Here is a 24,287-nt window from a genome sequence, read left to right as displayed (position 1 = left end):
CTACCCTGCACATCTTTGGGTTGTGGGGGCGAAACCCACGCAGACACGGGTAGAATGGGCAAACTCCACACGGACAGTGACCCAGCGCTGGGATCGAACCTGGGACCTCAGCACCGTGAGGCAGCAGGGCTAACCCACTGCGCCACCGTGCTGCCCTTGTTCGATACCCTCTTATGAAACACAAGTAAATAGAGGTTATTGAGCAAAACCAAACAATTAGTTATAAAAGAACATTCAAGCCCAATACGGCAGTCTGCCACTGCACTAACGTGCTGGGCCAAAAATTGCAGGAACTCAGCTCCTCATTTACCATTAGCTAGGCAGAAAGACACAATCTGGCAAAAAGACAGTCCCTCAAAAAGAGCTTGGATATCAGGGAGTTACAGTGGGATTCATTCTCTATCTGCGCCACCAAACACGCAGCTCGTGGGAGTCCACATCACTCCCCCCAAAACAGGAATCAACGCCACCGGGCATGCCCCCCGCCCCCCCCGGACCCACCCAAGTGGGACCCCCCCCCCCCCCAACCACCCAAGTGGGACCCCCCCCACCCACCCATGTGGGACCCCACCCGCCCACCCACCCAAGTGGGACCCCTCCCCCTCCACCCACCCAAGTGGGACCCCTCCCCCCATCACCCACCCAAGTGGGACCCCTCCCCCCATCACCCACCCAAGTGGGACCCCTCCCCCCCCACCCACCCAAGTGGGAATCCCACCACCGGAACACAGACCCCTCCCCATACAAGTGAGAATCCATGCCACACCACCCCCACCCCTGTCCAAGCGAGAATACGCGTTCCCCCCCCGCCCTGTAAGGGAGAATCTGTATCATGGCACCCCCCTCAGCAGGAATCCCCACCTCCAGGGCACGCCCCATAGCAGGAATCAGCACCTCCAGGGCATGCCCCCTAGTGGGAATCAGCGCCACCAGGGCACACCCCCCGCAGTGGAAATCAGTGCCATTGGGGCATGTACCTGTGAGAATTAGTGCAGGTGGGATCCGTTCCTGTGGGATCCATTCGCAAGTGACAGTCAGTACCTGCGGGGCCTGTATCTCTGTTTTCAGGGAGTTTGGAGGCAGAAAATGCCATTGCTCTTCTCATCTTTCCCATAACCCCCAGCTGTATTCCACACACAGAATCTTTGCTCAAGCTGTACTGTGTTACATTTTACTCCGTACACAAGTGCACACTAAGGAAGGAAGTCTCAGCACCTTGTACTTACCAAGTTCCTGACGTCGACCCCAAACATTTGCTTGTACACACAATCCTGTCCCTCCAGATTGTAGACGTGACTTTTCACCCTGAAGGATGAATCTGTCATTGGGGAATGCCACGATGACATGAAGCTGCCGCTGAAGCCTGGGGTTGTGTACACACGATGCTGCCTCGGATGGTTCATGGGGTCAGGCTCCAGGAACAAGCGTTCAGCTATTGTAAAAGAAGACACAATTGAGAGCTTACACAGATAGAGAAACTAAAACTGTTAGCTGGAAATGCCTGGGGGTAATTAGTTATAGTTGTGGTTCACCAGCAGCAATCCCACCAAATTCAGAGTCTTGAACGCAATTCAGACGGACACTCTGGAGCAGTAATGCGATGGGTGTTGGTGGCGGGGAAATGGGTGATGCTCGTCACCGAGGGACTGCTGCACAGCCGGCGGGGCAGCGCTGTGTGGTCACCAGGCGGCTGGCAGGGCAGCGCCGAGGAATCACCAGGCGGCTGGAAGGGCAGTGCTGTGCGATCACCAGGAGGCTGCCAGGGCAGCGCCGAGGAATCATCAGGCGTCCGGCAGGCCAGCGGCGAAGGATCACCAGGCGGCAGGCAGGGTAGCGCCGAGGAATCATCAGGTGGCTGGCAGGGCAGCGCTGAGGAAGCACCAGGCGTCAGGCAGGCCAGCGGCGAAGGATCACCAGGCGTCCGGCAGGCCAGCGGCGAGGGATCACCAGGTGGCAGGCAGGGCAGCGGCGAGGAATCATCAGGTGGCTGGCAGGGCAGCAGCGAGGAAGCAACAGGCGTCCGGCAGGCCAGCGGCGAGGGATCACCAGGCAGCTGGCAGGGGGCAGGGCAGCGCCGCGCTGTCAGCGGGGCCATTTTTCCCAATCAGACGCCACACCTAGGCTCCTATCTGCTCTTCTAGGTGATCAGCAGGGGCATTGCCCCTTGACTCCTGCTCAATATTTACCCAATCAATCAACATCATTGAAAACGGATCAGATAATAATGATGTTTACTATTGTCACAAGTCGGCTTACATTAACACTGCAATGAAGTTACTGTGAAAATCCCCCAGTTGCCACACTCCGGCACCTGTTCGGGTACAGAGGGAGAACTCAGAATGCCCAATTCACCTAACAAGTACGTCTTTTGGGACTTGTGGGAGGAAACCCACGCAGACACGGGGAGAACGTGCAGACTACGCACAGACAGTGACCCAAGCCGGGAATTGAACCCGGGTATCTGGCGTTGTGAAGCAACAGTGCTAACCACTGTGCTACATAATTGCTTCCGGCACTTTGTTGTACAAGTTGCTTGCTGCATTTCCAACTTTGCACGACTTCAAAACCACTTCATGTCAGTAAAGCATTGGGGGGATACAGAGGTTGTGGAAGGTTCTTTATAAATGTAAATACTTTGGGTCTTTTCCTTTGTCTGGATGGGGTTCAGCATCATAATGCCACGAATGGATGGAGCTGCAATGCCTCTCGAGGGGTGCATTTCCCCACGTGGCAGGCCTTTCAAAACATAATTGACAATTAACTTGTTTCTAACATTTCCTCTTCTCTTGAAGCCACTGGTCAGTCCTTGGGTACAGATTCCACAAGCACTGGTTACTCCGGAAGCATGTCCTTCACATGAAAGTTCAGAGTTTGCAGGTGGGATATTTGGTATTTGGGTTGGTATGGGATCCGGGAGAAGCAATCAGAGCAAGGATTTATTGTACCTCACTGGATGACTGTACACAATGCCCAGAACATGTCAGTGATCAGAAGCCCAGCTAACTCTCAACATTAAGATTATATCATCAAGGTGGCACGGTGGCTCAGTGATTAGCATTGCTGCCTCACAATGCTGAGGACCCGGGTTTGATCCCGATCCCGGGTCACTGTCCGTAAGGAGTTTGCACGTTCTATCCCCGTGTTGGCGTGGGTCTCACCCCCACAAACCAAAAGATTTGCAGGGTAGGCAAATTGGCCACACTAAATTGCCCCTTCATTTGGAAAAAAAGAAGAGATCATATCATCGACTTTTCTGCTCAGTTACCACATTGGGCCTGGCTTTTACATCCACTGAATCTCGAGTCTTACCCGAGGCCACGAGTTATTACATTGGATTACATAGGACACATGCCACAGAAACAGGTCATTTGACCAAACCATGCTCCACTTGACCCTCATCCCATCTTTTCTCATCTAAACACGTCATTGTGACCCTCTCTTCCCTTCACTCTCATACACTTGTCCAATTTTCCCTTCAATACTTCAACTATTCCCTGTGGTAGCAGTTCCACATTCTTACCACTCAACTAGATAAAGTACGAAGTCTTACAACACCAGGTTAAAGTCCAACAGGTTTGTTTCGATGTCACTAGCTTTCGGAGCGCTGCTCCTTCCTCAGGTGAATGAAGAGGTCTGTTCCAGAAACACATATAGACAAATTCAAAGATGCCAAACAATGCTAGGAATGCGACCATTAGCAGGTGATTAAATCCTTACAGATCCAGAGATGGGGTCTCCACATCACAACTAGATAAAGTAATGTCTTCCGAATTCCCTATTGGATTTCTGGGTGACTACCTTATATTGACGGCCATGTGATCTTCTCCTCCCCACAGAAGGAAAAATTCCCTCTGTATCCACCCCATCAAAATCTTCCATGGTTTTAAAGGTTTCTATTTGGTCTCCCTCAGCCTTTTAATCCCTCCTAAAAGAAAAGAGACTTAGCTTGTTTAATCTATGTACAGGCAGAATCCAGAACTGACCAACCCTCCCTCTTGGAAAGCAAAGGTAGAACCGACCAACTCTATCTATAGAGAGATAGAGGCCTGCATGTGAACCTTGAGCTGAAGGCCCAGTTTTATTAGAAGTAAGGTGCCTCTCCAGAAAGCCTGCTGTCTGTGAGTACTGCATTTTCTAAACTACAGGAACCCTGAATGAATGACTCTACAAAAAAAAACATTACCAGCCGTAAACCAAAGACTCTAGTCAACCAGTTTGTGGTGGAGAAAGTGTGTCAAAGAAACACCATCGAAGAAAAGACTCTTATCTTTTGACTTTCACCCTTAATATTTTTCACCTCCACCCCTCCCCATCTGTGTTTGTCTGTCTTATGTATGTGGGTAGAGGGTGGATAGTAGGTATTAGCTTGTTGTTATCCAGTTGTATTTACTGCATATTTCATGATAGGTCTTGGTATAAATAAACAGTAGCTGTATTTCAACTTACAAACCTGGTGACTGTAATTATTGGGCCAAAGACTTTGGGTATTTTTATAAGATTTGTTGGTTAATTCACTTGCGTTGTGACCCCAGGGCACCTGGGGCTGAGGTTGACCATGCACTTGCCCAGGGTGCCGGAACACCCGTTACATACATCCATGCATTTCTGGTATCTTCCTTGTAAATCTTCTCTGCGGAGCCTCTATATCCACTTCTCAGGTCTGTGACTCTGAATAATTATACTTTAATCCCACTCTCCACTTTGTCTCAAAGCCAGCGAACAATCCATTCTGCAACGCTCGACTCCACACTTTCTAACCTTATTAATTAACCTATTTTGGCACACCATGTTGAAGGCCTTTTGAAATCCGGATAAATTACATTTGTCGCATTTGCAGTCCATTATCTCTTCAGAAATCAATTACGAATTTACTACAACAGATTTACCCACATGGAGGAGTAGGGATTTGGATGACTGGAAGGAGTGTCAGGGCGGGAAATGAATTGGAAACAGCAAGGACTTCATGATGTTCTAGCACGACCATCACCCTTACCTTCATTGATCATTTCACCGAGGTTAGGCTGACTGTATACCTTGGCCACTCGGTACACCATCAGTGCATTCTTGGGGCTGACGAGGTCGGTGCGCAAAGCTCGATTCAGAAAGCTTTGGAAGAGCTTTGTGAACATCAGCAGGTTTTCCTGCACAAATGGTGCCCTGTGACACAAAAGAATGGTTAGGAGTAGGATATAATGGAATAACCCCAATGGTTTCAGTTTGTGACTTTTGAAAAACAGAGATACCCTCCAAACTCAATGTTTCCACAAAGATAGCTGTCAAACTCAACAAATTGCACAGTACTCCATGACCACTTTGGTCATTGTACCCATTAGCTCTTCAATTGAAGAATTGACTTTAATCCCATTTCCAAATATCCTTTGTCAATACATATCCAATTTCTTTTTAAAATAATATTCCAATCTCTTCCTCAATGCTCCCACATTCTAATAAGGAATTTGTTCTAATGTCCACATTTGCCCTTGCACTCATAATTCGCCGCCTGTGTCCCTTTCTTCATGACTCACCATCTATCGGGAACATCTTTTCACCTCTCAAAAATCTGACTAATTTTGAACACCTCTATTAGATCCCACCACTTTAATTGTATTTGGCAGGAGAGGGGAAAGCACAGAGAAAATAGTGAGTCTGAGGAATTACCAAGGCTAACAATGGCACAGGAAATTAAAATGAGATCTTGGCAGTTTGAGAGTAAAGCGTAATAATCTCAGTCAGTATCGAACAGTGAAACGAGTGCTCGTTCAATAACATTGAAAATACAAAATAAGTTTGATGTAGAAACGCCCTCCATATAAAACACAACATCTAAGATCCAAATCCCTTTCCATGACTCCCATTAAAGATAGTTCTAACTTTTTAATCTCATTCCATTTCTAGAATTCAACCAGATCAAGTCTTCCATTCACTGTCTTAAAATACATAAAGTTGCATCAGGAAAACAGAACATTCAACCTAACTCGTCCATATAAGCATTTACCATCCTGGTACGCAAACAGCTTCATTTATATTAACCTACAGTTCCCACATCTCTTGGCAAAAACCTGGTTCACCAAATCACTTCACTTCCACTGTCCAGAACTCAAAATATATCTTTCTCCTCACTCCTGATAGGTCAAAGGCTAATTGGCAAGGACAAATTTGGTATACTCAGTGCAATGCAGGGTACAATACCTAAGAAAATTAGAGTTTATTGTTCTCAGCAAGACTAATGGACGAGAATTGCTTCTATTGGAAAAAGGAGCGATGGGGAACACCGTCCAGATCTCTCAAATGGTAAACATGGATAATATAAATATAAAAGCTGTTTTACATGGTTGTGAGCACAATAGTGGACAATACAGATTGAAGTGACAATGACTCGAAGTTGGAAGGCTATTTTCATTTACATTTTAACTGTAATCTCACTCTGCTATATCTAGGGCTTTCATGTGATTTACCATTTGTCTGGCACACTGCGGTCCACAGATTCAATCAAGTTGGGTAGTTTCTCTGCTGCATATCTCCATGGCTGCAGATAGCTGAGCCACGTTTCTAAAACCTGCACAGAAAAAATTGAAATAACATGGAAGCAGGTTAAAATCAGAACCTCCTGTCCAAGTGGCCATTTGTGATGAAAAAAATACCTGACAGCACAATTAGAAATTTTGTTCCTTCAGCTGAGTTATGTCCGAAGATTTCAGTCACACAAAAGATCAATCAGAATGATACTATAACTACATGGCAACACACTGGCAAAATAGTAAGAAAGGATCAGCATTGCTCCCGATTGCATATGGGGAACAGATGAGGGGCCTGCTATTAACAATCTATATTTGACAAAGTATCAAAGTTTGCTGATGCGACTAAACTAGGTGGAAAGATAAAACTGTGGGAAGGACAGACACTTCAAGAGATATAGACAGGTTAGGTGAATGGGCAACAAAATGGCAGATGGCGTATAATGTAAGGAAGTGGAATTATTCAATTTGGTTAGAAGAATAAAAATAGTAGAATTTTTAAAAAGGTACGAGACTACCAAGTATTGATAGTCAAAGAGACTTGTGTGCTTGTACAAGCCGCACATGCATTTCCGGCAAGCAATCAAGGCTAATTGCATTTATTGCAAGGGGATTGGAGGATAAAAATAACAAAGTTTTGCTACAATTGTACATGGGTTTGGTGAAGCCACATCTGGAATATTGTGCGCAGTTTAGGTCAGCACATTCACGAAAGGACACACTTACATTGATTCCCTAGGTTGGTCCCTGGGATGAGGGACTGTCCCATGTTGAGAGGCTGAGTAAATTGGGTTTATATTCTCTGGAATTTAGAAATAGGAGGTGATCTCATTGTAACATGCAAAATTTTGAAAAGATATATATAGGGTAGACACAGAGATTTTTTCCGCTGGTTGGGGAATCTAAAACCCAGTCTCTGGACAAAGGTTTGATCAGTTAGGTTGAGATGAGGAGAAATGTCTTCACTCAAAGGGGTTTGAGTCCTTGGAATTCTCGACCCCAGAGGGTTTTGGAAGCTCCATTGTTGAATATATTTAAGGCTGGGATAGACAGATGTTTGGTCTCTCAGGGAATTAAGAATATGTGGAGTGGGTGGGAAAATGGAGTTGAAACCCAAGATTAGCCAGGATCGTATTGAATGGCGGAGTAGCTCAACGGGCCAAGTGGTGTACTCCTGCTCCTCGTTCTTAAATTGATAGCAGTACACTAAACACACAAGGATTACATTGTGGTCTGTTAGAAAAGTAAAAGTCCACAAATGTTTTAATGATGTTCTGATACATCCAAATTCCAGACACTGGGATACATTTCAGATTTGATCAAGGCTACCACTTGTTTTACAATATTTCACAAAGCATTGGGGTTTGAGGAGGGTCTTTGAGATGGAGAGGAAGGGGGCCAGAGGCAATACAGGTTCATGGAGTTTAAGCAGTTGAAGGCATGACCACCAATGGTGGTGACAGGTGGGGAGGAGAGGGTGAAGAGCCCAGAGGAGTTAAGGGTTCACAAAAAGTTGTAAGGCTGGAGGAAACTTCAGAAATAAGAAGAGATTTAAAGACGAGGATGAGAATTTTAAATTTGACCTTGTTTAAGCATATTGTAAGATTCTGTCAGTCAATCTCTCGCCTTTCAATAATCTCACTAAATGCCTGTAAATGCCGACCAGTGTGAAATTCAATTCCCAGCATCAGAACATGGCAAAGTGGCAAACATCTATGAAATCTGATGCTAGTTACTGTGATTTTAGAAGGAGAACATAGTTCCTTTGTACAAATGCTATTCTATGCGGTACACAGTAAAAAAAAGTGCTAGATTGTAACATACAGCTCGAAAGGAGGCATCCAGGGGCCAGTGATTGAAACATTGCTGCAGGAATACATAAAGCTTCTGCTGAAAAAAGCACGAGATCACCGCCCTGCAAGAAAATCAGAACAAATTACTTGCTTTTTATTAATAAAACGGTCGCAGTTTTTTGTTTTACAAGTTCGGGGGGGTTTTATTCATTGTATTCATTTATTTTATTCATTTTATTTTTATTTTTTTTACAAGTTCGGGGGGCGGGGGGTTTTATTTGATAAAATTTTACAGGAAAAAAAAATCAGAACTTTGGACAGATGGAGACGCATACTTTCCGACACCGGAAGACTTCACCTTCATCCAACAGGTTCCATTGGAGGAGCATGTGCGAGGGCCAAAGGGACCCAAAACCATTTCCTCCATTTTTGTCAGCAGCAAACACGAGAAAATGGTAGGTCGCGCAGGTCGGCCGGTGTGTGTCGCGAAGGTTGGCTGGTTGGTACAAATGGATGCCCGGAAAAAAAAGTTTGAGGAACACTGCTTTACATCATCGCCTGCAAACCTGTGATGTTGCAATGCAACCTCCTGCATTGAGGGCGAAAGGCTACCCACATCACATTGAACCCAAACACTAAAACATTTCCTCCTATAAATGTATTATCATTATTGATAACAGACACACTCACTTCAGAGGTTCACAAAGCCACTTCTCAGGGCAACAAGGAATGAACAAGGGTCAGCCTGGTCACCCACATCCTGACAATGAATAAAAATGATCAAAGCCAAACATGGGGAAGCCATTTGCTTGATGACTCTCATCCTTTCAAGAAACCCATCCACCATCCTTCGAATATTCTAATTTACCTAGCAAAGCTCATCCATCCAGTCTCCCAACTCTCCCATTAAAACCCATCCTTCTGGTCCTCTCATATCACAGCCAAGCTCACTTCAGCACGAGATATTTCCCCATCACCCAGCCTGGCTCCAAATGTTTGTCCCTTTGAGGAAAGTCACCCTTCCGACTATCAATTTAACATTTAATTTTCAAGGAGTTAAATTTAAATATCCTGGTTTATGTTCCTGATGAATTTCAAGGAATATTCTGGATGTACTGTCCAAAATATTTATCATTCACCCCTCAATGTGAGATCACTACTCTTGCGGCCTTTGAGCTTCCCCAGATACAAATCTCAATATTCAGACAGCATGTGTTCTGAAATGAGACTTGCATATCATTCTGAACATTAGAACTGGGAGCAGGATTAGGCAATTCAGCCCCTCGAGCCTGCCCTGCCACTTAATACAATCATGGCTGATCTCATATCCGCCTCATTTCCACTTTCCTGTCCATTCTCCATAACCCTTCAACTGAAATTTACTCTAGGTCCGGCATCCACCCCACTCTGGGGTAGTGAATTCCACAGATTCAAGACCCTTTGAGAGAAGTAATTTCTCCTAATCTCGGTTTTAAATCTGCTACCCCTTATCCGAAAACTATGACCCCTCGTTCTAAATTGCCCCACAAGAAAAAACATCTGCTCTACATCTACTTTGTTAATATCATCTTATATATCTCAATTAGGTCTCTCTCATTCTTCTAAACTCAAGAGAGTACAGGCCTCAACTGAGTGATCTTTATATAACTGATCGCTCTTCATATAACAAACCTCCTAATGTCTGCAATCAATCGAGTGACCCTCCTCTGAACCACCTCTAATGCAACCTCAAATAAGGGGACCAAAACTGTACATAGTACTCCAGGTGCGGTCTCACCAATGCAGAAACAGTTCCCTACTTTTATACTCTGTTCCTTTAGCTATAAAGGCCAAAATTCCATTTGCTCCAATTATAAGCTCAATACAGCTTTTCTTTGCTCCCTTGTTGTTGACTCTTCTTCAATATCTTCAACCAATGTCTTACTTCAACATTCTGACCCTGCTTATTATCACTACTGTAACCCAGTTCTGTTCCCTCCCTGTATTATTTTTCTAATCTATTTCTATACTCCTCCAATTCATTTAAGGTTGGGTGGTAAGTTGCCATCATGTCTTTAGCACTTTTGAGAAAGAGGACTGGTAGGAAATTGACTCAATTTACGACCAGTTGAGCGGAGGAGGAATCCTTCTCAGGTTCTTTTGACAGATGGAGCAAGGTACTTGCGGTATTACTGCAACATCAGCAGGAGGAATGACAGCACTGGTTAGGCAGACCCCTCAATGTGGCCATAATGAGGCCATAGCGTGGATAAAGGATTGGTTGACCAACAGGAAGCAGAGAGTAGGGATAAATGGATCCGTTTTAGATTGGCAAGCTGTATCAATGACTTGGATGAAGGGACCAAATGTATGGTAGCTAAATTTGCTGATGACACAAGATAGGTAGAAGAATAAGTTGTCAAGAGGAGATAGAGTCTGCAAAGGGACATCAGCAGGTTAAGTGAGCAGCCAAAAATTTTGCAGAGTATAATGTGAGTCAATGTAAACTTGTTCACTTTGGTAAGAATAGAAAAGCAGTATACTGTTTAAATGGAGAAAGACTGCAGAACTGTGTCCTGGTATATGAATTACAAAGTTAGCATGCAGGTGTTACAAGTGACTAGGAAGGTAAATAGAATACTGGTGTTTATTACAAGAGGAATGGAATATAGAAGTAGGGAAGTTTTACAGCTGCTTTACAGGGCCTTGATGAGACCACATCAAGAATACTGTGTGCAGTTTTGGTCTCTATTTAAGATAATTGTTTAACACGCAGTGTAGAGGAGATTCACTTATTCCAGGGATGAAGGGCTTACCCTTTGAAGAAAGGTTGAAGAGATACCGGACAAGAAACTTGAGGGGACTTGACAGATTGGGTGCTGAGAGGATGTTTCTTCTTGTGGGAGAGACAGAAACTAGCAAAATAAGAGACCTCCCTTTTAAGACAGATGAGGAGAAGTTCTTTCTCCCAAAGGGTCACTGGTGTGTGGAATGCTCTTCCCTGGAAAGTGGTGGAGGCTAGGTTTTTAATTTATTCAAGGCAGAGTTAGACAGAGTTTTGTACAGCAAGGGAGTCAAGGAGCAGACAGGAGATTGGACTTGAGACCACAACCAGATCAGGCATGATCTTATTGAATGTTGGAGTAGGCTCAAAGGGCCAAATTGCCCACTCCTGCTCCTATGTTCCTAGCCATAGAAAGCAACAAAGTGAAGGCCAATTCTCCCCAGTGCATGCCATTTATACAGCATCGTCAGAGCATCCAAAAACACTTTACAATGCAAAGGAACACAGCAGCCAAGGTCCTTCAGGTAGCGAGATAAATGACCAGGTAACTGATTTGTGGGTGACATTAAGTGAGGTCGTTATGTTAGTCCACAACTCGGAGAACTCCCTGCTTTTCTACCAGGAAACCTAATGTCCACTCGAATTGGGCCTTGGTGTAATGACATTGCAGCACTCTCTCAGCATAGCATTGATCAGCTGAAGTCCTGGAATCAGGCTTGATTTGGGACTAAGAGTGCTACCATCTGCAGACTCTGCCATAGGTTTGGCAGGCTGTGCTTGATGAAGTGGGTCAGTAGGATGCTCTGGATTCAACACTCTTTCCGCTGCTTACACTTGCCTCCACGTGCTCCACCCCTTCGATGCCCGGGGAGATTGGTGCCTTTGCAGATGCTTTTTCCCCAGTTGGTGCATTGTAAGACAAGCAATTCCCACGTGCTGATGGGGATGTTGCATTTATTTAGGGAGGTTTTCAGAGTTTACTTATAGTATTTCCCCTGCCCTCCTAGTCATCGCTTGCTATTGCTGAGCTCAGAATAGAGCATTTGTGAGAATCTAGTGTTGGGCATGCAGGCAATGCGACCCACCCATGAGCACGACCAGTGCCTCAATACTGGGCATATTTACCTGGGAGAGGATGCTCAGGTTGGTAGCCTATCGTGCCAGAGGAGTTGAAGGATTTTGCGGAAGCAACATTGGTGATATCTCTCCAGGGATGAGGTGTCTGGTGTACATTGTCCATGTTTCTGATGCATGGTGGCAGGAGCAGGATATTTAGTCTGACACCCATTTTCTCATATGCCTCGGTGAATGTGTTGACCATGGTTTGTAGCTCAGCCTCTGAACGTGCGAACACACAGGCGTAATCTGCGTATTGCAGCTCGTGACAGAGGTTGGGGTCGTCTTGCTTCTGGCCTGGGAGCGTCGGAGGTAATAATAATAATAATCGCTTATTGTCACAAGTAGGCTTCAATGAAGTTACTGTGAAAAGCCACTGGTCGCCACATTCCGGCGCCTGTTCGGGGAGGCCAGTACGGGAATTGAACCCACGCTGCTGCCTTGTTCTGCATTACAAGCCAGTAGTTCAGCCCACTGTGCTAAACTAGCTCCCACAGGTTGAACAGTTTCTAGCTTGTAAAATCCATCTTGTTTACTCATGTCCTTTGGAGAAGGAAATCTGTTGTCCTTACCTGGTCTGGCCTACATGTGACTCCAGACCCACAGAAATGTGGTTGACTCTTAACTGCCCTCTGAAAGGCTGGGGAAACCACTCAGTTCAAGGGGAAATAGGAATGGGCAACAAATGCTCACATCCCATGAACAAATAACAAAAACAGGTTCCACAGGAACAGAAGGTCATTTAGCCCCTTGATCATATTCCTCCATTCAATGAGATCACAGAATAATGTAGCACAGAAGAGGCCCTTCGGCCCATCGGGTCTGCACCAACGCATGAAAAACACATGACCTGTCTGCCTAATCCCATTTGCCAGCACTTGGCCCATAGCCTTGAATATTAAGACGTGCCAAGTGCTCATCCAGGTACTTTTTAAAGGATGTGAGGCAACCCGCATCTACCACCCTCCCAGGCAGTGCATTCCAGACCGTCACCCCCCTCTGGGTTTTTCCTCAAATCCCCCAGAAACCTCTTGCCCCTTACCTTGAACTGTTTCCCCTCGTAACTGACCCTTCAACTAAGGGCAACAGCTGCTACCTATCCACGCCCCAGCAGATCATGGCTGTTGTGTCACCAAATTCCATACACCTGACTTTGCCCCACATCTATTAATTCCCAAAAATCTAAATCTCAGAAATCATGTCCAATAAAGCCATGTCATTTTCATAAATTTTAAAATAGGAACTTTATTCAGTGTTTTGGAACGGACTTTTCTTTTAAAATAGACAATGTGTGCTGTAAAAGCTGGCCATCGAAGATCATCTGACCTGATCCGCGAATTCAAAAACTGCCATCCTGTCTCGCAAGGACAAAAGATGTATGGCATACCAAGAGGTGCCAACTACCCATTGTCCTGGGACCATCCAAAAGGCAGTCCTGATTTGAATGGGTCTTTCTGACGCTAAAGGTGGTGATTGTCTGAATACCTCCCTCCAGATGAATGTCTTCAAACAATAAACGAGGTTGTTGTTAATCAGCGTCAGACCAACACCATATTCGGAAAAGTGAACTGAGAGAAGCCACATGGTAGGGGCAGCCACGTTGGTCACCCTTTTTAATCTTTAAGCCTTGTCAGCAGAGTCATACAGCAGCAGCAGAAAGACAGTAACATCTATGCCTTAAGAACTGGAGACTAACATGGTAAAGGTCTCCAAGTCTGTTCCTTTTCAGGTCCACCAATACTGCAAACTCCTGGCACAGAGACAACAGCAACCAGCTTTGTGACCTTCAGAAAGACCATCTCTTCAAGAGTATCCTGAAAACCACCTTGGCACGTGACTGGCTATTGAATTTACTTAAACTGCACTCAAGAGATAATGATGTCCTTTCCATCAGGCCTGTGAAGTATGTTTTGCGAAACAGGATAATCATGGGAATTATGAATTATTACTTTTGGTTATAACTTTTACAAGTGCACGAACTGCAAATCTATCGTGTGAATTCTATCAAGCACTAGAATTCAGCTTGAGCGTGTGAATATGTATTTCAACCCCTGGGACACTAGCTGTTGGTTATTCAAATTGCCCACACACGTTTAAAAATATTCACATTTCTTCTCAAAGCTTACTTATTACAGACAGTAGGGGAAGAGAATAAAGATTCTAGTACTGCCTCACCCTGTTTGTAACACAGATTTAAAATTTACAATTGATCTAGCATCAATTGCTGTTTACAGAAGAGTTCCAAACTTCTGCCACCTTTTCCTATTTCTACTCCTGATATATTGGGCTCTAATATGTGGACTATGCCCTCAGTTCGAGACTCACCAAACAGCTAAAATAGTTCCTATCCATCTACCCCATCTGTTCCCCCTATTATCCTGGTTGGCACTTCTGCTTCACAACACCAGGGATCTGGGTTCAATTCTGGCTTTGGGTGGCTATCTGTGGAGTTTGCACAGTCCAAAGATGTGTAGGTTAGGGTGGACTGGCCTTGGTAAATTACCCCTTTGTGTCCTGGGGTGTACAGATTAGGTTACGGGGATAGGGCAGGGAGTAGGCCGAGTTAGGGTGCTCTTTCGGAGATACAGTGCAGGCTTGACAGGCCAACTTGTCTCCTCCTGCACCGTAGGGATTCTAATGATTTAATTCGATGGAAACTTTGATCAAATCACCCCATGATCGTCTAATATCCAGGTAGTGAAATCCCAGTTTGTTTAACCCTTCTTTATAATTTAATACTTGGGAATCCAGGTATCATTGTGGTAAATCTGTGCGCCACTTCCTAGCTTAAAGATGTAGTGCCCAGGATTTCTCACAGTACTCGAGATATGGTTTAATCAGGGCTTTGTACAGCTGAAGCATGACTTCAACGCCCTTGTACTTTATTCCTCTAGATATAAAGGCCAGCATTCCTATAGTCTTCTTGATTATTTTCTGAACTGGTTTATAGCCTCTGTCCATGTACCCATCTCACTGGACCTCCACAGTGTGTAGCTTTTCACCATTTAGAAAGTACCTTTTCAGTTCCTAAGCAGATGACGTCAATCCATTTGCCACAGTTTGGTCCATTCACTTAGTTTATTAATATTTCTTTGTAATTTTGTGCTTCCATCTGCACTGCTCTCAAGTTAATCTACCATTATGTTATTTGAAAACGTGGAAAGGTGACTTTCTATTCCACTTTCTCAGTTGATAATGAATGCAGCAACTATTTGGCCCTCAACACAGATCTTGCAGGATGCAACTGGTAACATGCTGCCATTTAGAGTACCTGCCCATTACACTACCCTCTGTCTCCACTTTTGCCCATCAGAAATGTCAACAAACACAAAACTCAGAAAAGTAGGTGGCTTACCGCTTGAATTCCTCCAGTGGACTCCCAGTGTGAGAATGAGTTGATGGCGAGGGTAAGGCTTGCTCCTGCTTTGTGCTGCTGGAGAAACAGTGAAGGTGCTTGACCAGCAGCCTCACCATTAGTACATGCTCCTCTGTTGGAGTGAAGGGTTCCTATCAAATGTAGAACAGATGTTAGAAAATGCAAAGCACACAGGGGCAGAATTCAATGTTAAAACATTGTGCAGAGGTCCATTTAACTCGAGTGAACCGGCTGCACATGACAATCGCTGGCTGATCTCACATCTACTCTGGGTAGAGTTAACAGAATTAAACTAAAATGAAATAGCATAGTTTATACACACTTTAGTCCACGCAACAAGTACATTTCCAGGGCCACGGACTTTCCTCTCTCCTAGTCACTTTTCAGTAGCTTGACTTGCTGATCTGGGGAATTAGTCAAAACCTGGGTCCCATCCGTCCATAGCATCATCTGTTCAAGCACCACCCCACCCAAACAAATTCTATGGATCTTGTCTAAAATAATGCACGGATCCCAAATGTGATAATGATGCCTGTGGAGGGGCGCGAGGTCGAGGTAGTGGTGGCCATGGATGCAGAGAAGGCCTTTGATCGGGTGGAGTGGAGGTACCTGTGGGATGTCCTGGGAAGGTTTGGGTTCAGACAGGGATTCGTAGATTGGGTCCGGTTGCTTTATCAGGTACCCGTGGCGAATGCAAGGACCAACCGGGTCCGGTCAGAATATTCTAGCCTGTGCAGGGCGACAAGGCACGAGTGCCCATTCTCCCCACTACTGTTTGGCCTGGCCATAGAGCCTCTGGCAATGGCGCTGAAGGCATCGAACAATTGGCGGGGGATAGGGAGGGGCTGGCAAGGGACTGGGATCAGCTCCATAAACTAAATTCGGGCAGGGTGATTGAGCAAATGAAAGGGGATTTCCGTAGGTGGGACGCGCTCCCGTTGTCATTGGCGGGGAGGGTAGACTGTGAAAATGACAGTCCTCCCGGAGATTGCCGTTTGTGTTTCAGTGTCTGCCAATCTTTATCCCCAAGGCATTTTTTTGGAAAATGAACGCGGCAACCTAGGGTTTTAGTTGGGCTGGGAAAGTCCCGAGGGTGAAGGTGGTCATTCTTGAGCGGGGAGGGAGGCTTGGCCCTTCCGAACTTTATTAATTACCAGTGGGCGGCTATTATTTCCATGGTTAGGAAGTAGGTAGTGGGGGAAGGGTCGGTGTGGGAGCGGGTAGAGGTGGTACCTTGTAAGGGCACGAGTCTGGAGGCTCTGTTAACGGCACCTCTGCCGTTCTCGCCGGCTCGGTACTCCACAAGCCCAGTAGTACTGGCAGCCCTGAGCGTGTGGGGGCAAAAGAGGCAGCAGATGAGACTGGAGTTGGTGTGGTCACTGATCTGTGATAACCACCGGGGGGGGGGGCTGGATGGGGGCTTTCGGAGGTGGCAGCGGGCAGGGATTGAGAGATTTGGGGACCTTTTCATTGAGGAGGGTTTCCCGAGCCTGGAGGAGTTAGGAGGAGGAGTTTGAGTTGCCGAGTGGGAACGGATTCCGGTACCTGCAGGTATGAGACTTTGTCCGGAGGCAGGTTCCAAGTTTCCCTCCCCTCCCTCTAAGGGGACTACGGGATAAGGTGATGTCAAAAACAGGGATTAGGGAGGTGAGGGTCTCGGAAACATATAAGGAATTGATGGAGTGGAAGGGGTCCCAATCGGGGAGGTGAAGAGGAAGTGGGAAGACGAGTTGGGGGGGGGGGATTGGAAGTTGGGCTATGGGAGAAGGCCCTGAAGAGAGTCAATGCATCCTCGTTGTGTGCCAGGCTCAGCCTGATCCAGCTCTAAGTGGTCCACAGGCTCATATGACTGTGGCCCGGATGAGTAGTTTTTTTGAGGAGGTGGAGGACAGGTGTGGGCGGTGTGGGGGAAGTCCTGCAAACCATGTACATATGTCTTGGGCATGTCCGAAGCTGAGGGGATTCTGGCAGGGAATTTCAGATGTCATGTCAGAGGTCCTGGAAGGGAGGGTGACACCGAGCCCAGAGATGGCAATATTTGGAGTGTCGGAAGATCCGGGAGCCCAGGGGGAGAGAGAGGCCGACGTTTTGGCCTTGGCCTCCCTGGTGGCCCGGAGACAGATTTTGCTGGGATGGAGGGACTCGAAGCCTCCAAAGTCGGGGGTGTGGGTCACTGACAGGGCAGGGTTTCTCAGGCTGGAGAAGATCAAGTTCGCCTTAAGAGGTTCAATACAGGAGTTCGCTTGGAGGTGGCAGCCGTTCATCGACTTCTTTAAGGAAAACTGACCGTCAGCAGAAGGTGGGAGGAGGGGGGTGGGCATGAAAGTGGAGAATAAGGGCAGGAAATCTAATATATGGGTAGCTAGGAGTTAGAGCGGGGGAAGTTGGGCATGGTACTGTGATTTTTTTGCGACCGTTCTGTTACTTAGAATGTTAATATGTTAAACTTATAAATGCCTCAATAAAATGTTTCCTAAAAAAAAAAAAGAATGCATCAACTGGGTCATCCGGTCCAGGAGATCCTAGATTCCCCTCCTGCCTCTGTAGACTTGATGGATTTTGACCAAGGTGACGGTCAGGGCACGTGGATTGGAGGTAAAAACCCCAGGTAAGCCTAGATTTCTGTTCTTAGTTGCGATGTTGTGGCTTGTGCTTGGATAGTGGGAACATCTAGTGAGGACAAGGCTGCGATTTCATCTACCCTCCCCCCGAGAATCATTGCTTTCAGGGAAAGAGGACTATAAAGATAAGGAAATCCAACTGAAGTCAAAAATGGTAAAACATATCAGAAAAGGGATTAAGCCCAAGTGAGTTACAACCTTCAGGGGGTCTGGGTGGGAAGGTTAGTGCAATTCTTAACTGCAAAGCATTCAGTAGCAGAGCGTGTCACACTGCTGACTGAGAAAGGGAATATATCTGGCAAAACATAAGCAGCCTAGATGGCGGTGAAGACAGGCAGCAATAATAACGATACCAGAGACAACACTGAATCGAATACCAAAGTGACTTGGGATCACATCATGTCTCACATGTCCGACTCGAATGTCAGGACAACTGCCTTCCCTCCCCTCCATGATGTGTCGGCTTCCATGCTGCACCTTCACAGCATTTTCTAGTCGAGCACAGAGGGATATGGCTAGAATTTGCTGCGCTCGGTTGCTCTGCTCAAGAATTACAATCAGGACCAACATGAATGTGGAGCTCATCCCCCGACACACCACTTTGACCCAGCATTTTGGCAGATTTCTCTATTACCAGGCCCACTCCAGCAGCCAAGTCTCAAAGCTCAGGTTATGGCCTCAGAAATAAAAAATACTAACAATCCCATTAACCAGGTTATCTGGTAAGCCCCATATAAGATTACCCTCCATGCCGACTGCTGTTCTTAGTGTTACCTGGGACATGGCCAACCCTTTTCTGTAGGAGTTGGGTCACCGTTTCAATTGTACAAGCAGGAAATCCTCGTGTGAAATCATAACAAATATTCCCGCACGATACAAACCATCCACCCGAAAAATAAAGTCACAAAGAGGCACTGAACTGATGCGAAAGCATGCAGGCCCCAGGATTTGTCTTGGATGAACAAAGGGAAAAGGTCAGATCTGCAACAGATTGCTCCAATTCACTGAACGCTGTTCTTGATAATCAGAACTCATGATCTTTCATGTACAAAAATGACAATAAGTTTAGAGCTTCCTCCTTATAAAACTTACTACTGGCACTAACAACTCACTGCCTATAGAAGCCAGCCTTTGGCACCCTTCCCATCTCGAGCACCGGAACATGCATCATGCAGGCATGTATGATGCAGGGTGTACACTGGCATCTCCAAACAGGAGCATGGGGAGAACAGACAGGAACAGCCAAATTAGAAACACAAGATTTCGCCCATCTACCCTTTTCTTATCAACAGCCTTCCAACGCCATCCAAGAAAAATGCCTGGTTGAAGCATCTACAACAGAAGAGCACCATCACACCACAAAGAAAGCCACATGGTAAATGGGAAATTAAACCAAGGCAACGTACAAATCAAATCATGCCATGCAAATAGTGCATCACAGTCCTGGTTAAATAAAAATCATTAATCTCAAAAATATTATTGTCAAAGTTCTTTCCATTGAATAAAAAATCTCAGCTTGATGGGATTGACGTTTCTCGCTGCATTTGATAAGTTTCTCTTCCAGATATTTGTCCTAGTTTGTCTTGCCCAAGTTACAATCCCTGATATAGCCCCATCTGCATAGCTCTTTGAAGGTAGCAGCATGTATTGAGAGTGGCTAGTAAAGCAAGCGTTATCTTGGGCTTCATCATGAGGTAGAATCCAAAAGCAGGGAAATTATGCTGAACCTTCATAAAGCTCTGGTTAGGTCCCAGCTGGAATGTGTTCAGTTCTGGTGACCACACTTTAGGAAGGATGGGAGGGTCCTTGTGAGGATACAGAGGATATTTACCAGAATAGTTCCAGGGATTTTTTTTTTTGGGGGGGGGGGGGGGGGGATTTCATTACAAGGTTAGGTTGAAGAAGCTGAGGTTGCCCAGAGATACAAAGGGGTGAGGGGAAGTTTTTCAAATACAAACAACGAATGATAATTGACCTGGAGCTCGCTGCCCAAGAACCTGGGTGAAAGTGAAGACGACCAACGATTTCAAAAGGAAATTTGATGGGCACTCGAGGGAAATGGGACTGACTGGATTGCTCTAGAGAGCCTATGGGCCGAATAGATTCTTCCTGCGTGTGTTGACTGTGACTTCCTCTGTCAACTATTCAAAACCAACCACACTCTAATGTTTCTTGATTGTAGCGGGCATCTATTTGTCCACGGGACACTGGCATCATTGGCTCGGTCAGCATTTGTTGCCCATCCCGAATTGCCCTCGCGAAGACGGTGAGAGCTGCCTTCTTGAACTGCTGCAGCTCACCATTGCCTGCAATGTTACATTGTTAGCGATGGAGTTCCAAAATTTTAATCCAGCAATGGTGAACGAATGATGACAAAGTTCCAAGTCAGGGTGGTGTGTGGTTTGGAGGAGAATTGGCAGGTGATGGCCTTTCAATGCAACAGCTGCCCGTGACCTTCTAGGTGAAAGAGTTTGAAAGGTGCTGTCGAACAAACGTCGTCTTAAAGTCCCTGCTCTTCAGAATACTGCCATGGGAACTTTTACATCCCCTTGGTTGAGATTACCATGATCCCAAGTCTCCGGTGTTGCTCTGCTCCTCAACATTGCAATCTGCACTATATACCTGTACTTCTGAAGAGGTTAGACCATTTGGCCTCACACCTAAAGATGAGCTCAGGATCACCTCTCATGACCAACTGTGCCCCCTTTCTCTTTCCAATTACTCAGGAATTTCACCCAGTTGACTACTGCTCTTTCTTCATAACATCCTTAGTTGCCAAATGCAACTTTCCTTCAGGATTCACTCCCATCTGCTTCGTTGCTTCCCACATACGTGCAACAGCTGAATCATTGCACCTCCTGCTCCGACAACAAAAATTCATTCCAATTCTTCATTGAGCACTATCCAATTCCCCTCTCAAATAAAATCAGCAGTTTACACCCCCAACTCCTCGCAACACGACCGTCAACACTTCACCAATTGAGTTTGAGACTGGAGAGTTCTTGTTCCCTTTGCCTGAGTCCAACTAGAGAGAGCAACGTGAGGAAAGCTAGAGTTTTGGACTGAGTCAACCAAAGCAGAGGGGAAAAGCGTTGGACACCAAGGAAGAAACCAAGCCTCTTGGAAGCAACATCAATGGGGGAGATTGAGTCCTGAAGAGACAGTAAGACCAAGAAATAGGATTATTGAATAGCGTGTTACTTGGCAGGTACTTTTCCAACAATTTTTCTTGCACTAGTCTTCAATCTCCAGTTCTGCAGTGACCAAATTTTTGTATTGCACACTATGACACAAATTGAACCAAAACAATAGCCTGGTCAACTGTTCTCATTTCCTGGTGTCCAAGCAACCCCCCCCCCCCCCCCACACACACAGTCAACCGCCTGGATTTCATACACAGTATCTGCTTCATCAGTGTATGCATATCTTCAGTTAAGAGTCCCAACTCAGGACAACTAATTTTCCTAAATAAAGCAGAAAATTTAAATCACTGGCCCTAGAACAATCACTGACTGACACTATCCAGTTACCACACTTTATGGATTTTACCATGTGGCTGACAAGATTAAACAGAGACACCAAAAATGAAAATAAAAAGGTACTTGGTACGTGTGGAAGGTGCCATGACCAGGCAGTGGCGATGCAGTGCTGTACTGAGTACTGCAGATACCCAGGCGGTACTGTAGCACCTCCAACTGAGAGTTAGCATCCGAGAACAAGACAACACATAGGGAAAGCATTCATCCAGAGAGAAAGAGAGAAAAAAAATTATAAACACAGCAAATCGACTTTTAAACATTCATCACTAACCACATTCAATATACACAAATGCACATATTTAACCCTTTTACTGCCAAACGCCAGTTTACAAAAATAATTTTTGTTAAGGCATGTTACAAAAGTACTATTAAAAGAGATCGCCAGATTGAACATACTTTTAAAAACTTTACTGCCTTTGAATTGGAATGGAATTGGAGAAATCCATCATTGCAGCAGGAACCAGATGACTGACCAGAAGGCCATAGTTGGCAGGTTGGAATGATGTCCGATTACCAGACAACACTACTGTAAATCCCTAACGATATGGGCCTAAAAGTGAGTGAATTCATTGTGACTCAAAATGGAAGCTTTGTAAGACTAATTATTACTGCTCTGAGACAGTAACTGCATCTTCTACATGAACTGGAATCAGAGCAAACTCTGTGCAACATCCAGTTCAGCCAAAGTTCCTCTACGTATCAAACATTTTCAGGGCGGGGACAGCATGGATTAGATACAGAGTGACATTACTCTGGAGTGGTGCAGGATTACACTTTAAAATTCATCACTGAAAGATATTCCTTGCCAAAAATCGAAGTTGTCTTTGTTCAGAGTGTTTCATGAACAGTCTTACAGCCATACCCACGCCCTGTGGTTAATTTGCAAATGCCTTGCTGCGCACGGAGATCTCGGTACTGGTTATGGGGCATTCTGTAGGTCTCACTGACAAGCCTCAGGTCAAACTGAAACCGCAAAGTGCCTTTGTGAATAGCATGACTCTAATGACTTGTTGGACAATAGAGAGGGAGCTTTCCTCTATCTAACCAGTGCTGTACCTGCCCTTGGACCGTTTGTTACGGACAAAGATGCCTCAAATTCAAAAGTTCCATTCCCTAGCGTGAACACCTTGAGGAGTCTGAAGAGAAACGTTTTAAAGAGTTACCTCACAGTCTTGAGCTTTCCATTTACAGACGGTGAGAATTATTGATCAGTGCTGGATAAGTATTGGATGGCAGTAAAGGGGATAAACCATTTCGGACTACAAATATCAAACACAACGAGATAGTACACTACACAAACATGGTCAACTTACTACCAATTCTTAAACATACATGTTTAGTCAACGTACCATTACCAAAGTCAGAGACTGCCCAGGTGTAAAAAAAAAAGCAAGCAGTAAGTAGTGTTGTCACTGGGTTTTCAGTGCAGTATCGCATTGGGTTTGTGAAATTTTCAGGTACATGTTTTCAGTTCAACTGGGCACATTAAATAAACCTAGTCACAACACTGCAATAGGTTATATTGTGTCAACCCTTTTGGAGTCCTGAAAGGTGCTCAGTTTCCAAAGTGCAAGCTTCATTTTTGCCCCACGCGTGAAAAACTAAACATTCAACCATTTTAGTGCCCAGTAATTAGTGCACTCGTGTGCTCGATGGTGGGTCAGCTGCATACTGTTTAATGCAGGCCTGCCAAGCTGTCACCTCAACCCATCAGACAGGTGAGGCTGCTGACAATTTGCAATCGCTTTTTGAAATGCTCAATTTGAAAGAGAGGTAGAGAACAACCATCACCATCATCTTAAACAATAGCGGACTTCAGTTTGGCACCGAGGGAAACCTTCTTCCTCAAAAGGGTTAACACTGGTTAATTGGTCTAGTAAAGTGAATAATTGGTCTAGTAAAGTGAATACCTGCGGCCCTGGCTTGTAATGCCATGAATGCACAAGACAGTCAGAATCAGAGCGGAGACCATGAAGATGATGAGGAGGGAATAAAAATAGAAAATAATGTAGAGACATAATGCACATGCACCCAAAGCATCAACATGAACTGCAAAGCTGAAGCAGAGCTCTAAAGTGTGGCCAAATGACCTGGTCACCTCAGATTCAAAACCTCCACCCACTACAACAGCTACACTAGGAAGCGGTACCACAGTGGTCATGTCACCAATGCTCTGGGGACAAGTTAGAATCCCACCACGGCAGTTGATGGAACCGAAATGTAGTTAACAAATAAAAAGCTAGTTTGGTAATAGTGACCATAAAACCTTTGCCAACTGCCGCAAAAAAACATTTTGTTCAACAATGTCCTGTAGGGAAGGACATCTGCTGTCCTTACCTGGTCTGGCCTACCAGTGACTCCAGGCCCACAGTAATGTGGTTAACTCTTAAATACCAGACAGACGGGGGAGGGAGGGAGGGAGGCGAGAAGACAGACGGGGGGAGGGGGGAGGAGAGAAGACAGACCGGGGGGGGAGGGGAGAGGAGGAGAGAAGACAGGGGGGGGGGGGGGGGGGGGGGGGAGAGAAGACGGGGGGGGTGAGGAGAGAAGACGGGGGGGGGGG

The 24,287-nt window shown here is 45.6% G+C and overlaps 1 protein-coding gene across 8 annotated transcripts in view; it reads right to left on the bottom strand.

Annotated features, from left to right (window-relative positions):
- smpd4 (sphingomyelin phosphodiesterase 4) overlaps positions 1-24,287 on the bottom strand; it is an 85,114-nt gene that overhangs the window by 14,606 nt on the left and 46,221 nt on the right. For 3 of the 8 annotated variants that reach the window (XM_072499426.1, XM_072499493.1, XM_072499434.1), the window contains exons 10-16: positions 23,635-23,646; positions 21,788-21,880; positions 15,544-15,695; positions 8,340-8,430; positions 6,456-6,556; positions 4,994-5,157; positions 1,227-1,432 (exon numbers count right to left, since the gene is read on the bottom strand). In XM_072499426.1, the coding sequence (XP_072355527.1) occupies positions 1,227-1,432; positions 4,994-5,157; positions 6,456-6,556; positions 8,340-8,430; positions 15,544-15,695; positions 21,788-21,880; positions 23,635-23,646 (819 nt within the window). The remainder of the gene's footprint in view (positions 1-1,226; positions 1,433-4,993; positions 5,158-6,455; positions 6,557-8,339; positions 8,431-15,543; positions 15,696-21,787; positions 21,881-23,634; positions 23,647-24,287) is intronic. The other 5 variants (XM_072499444.1, XM_072499454.1, XM_072499473.1 and 2 more) reach the window with 3 other exon arrangements.

The sequence above is a fragment of the Scyliorhinus torazame genome, chromosome 1 (genome assembly GCF_047496885.1).
Source record: "Scyliorhinus torazame isolate Kashiwa2021f chromosome 1, sScyTor2.1, whole genome shotgun sequence".
In the NCBI taxonomy this organism is placed as follows: domain Eukaryota; kingdom Metazoa; phylum Chordata; class Chondrichthyes; order Carcharhiniformes; family Scyliorhinidae; genus Scyliorhinus; species Scyliorhinus torazame.
The sequence above is the reverse complement of the archived record's forward strand: the minus strand, read 5'-3'. Positions and strand labels throughout refer to the sequence as shown.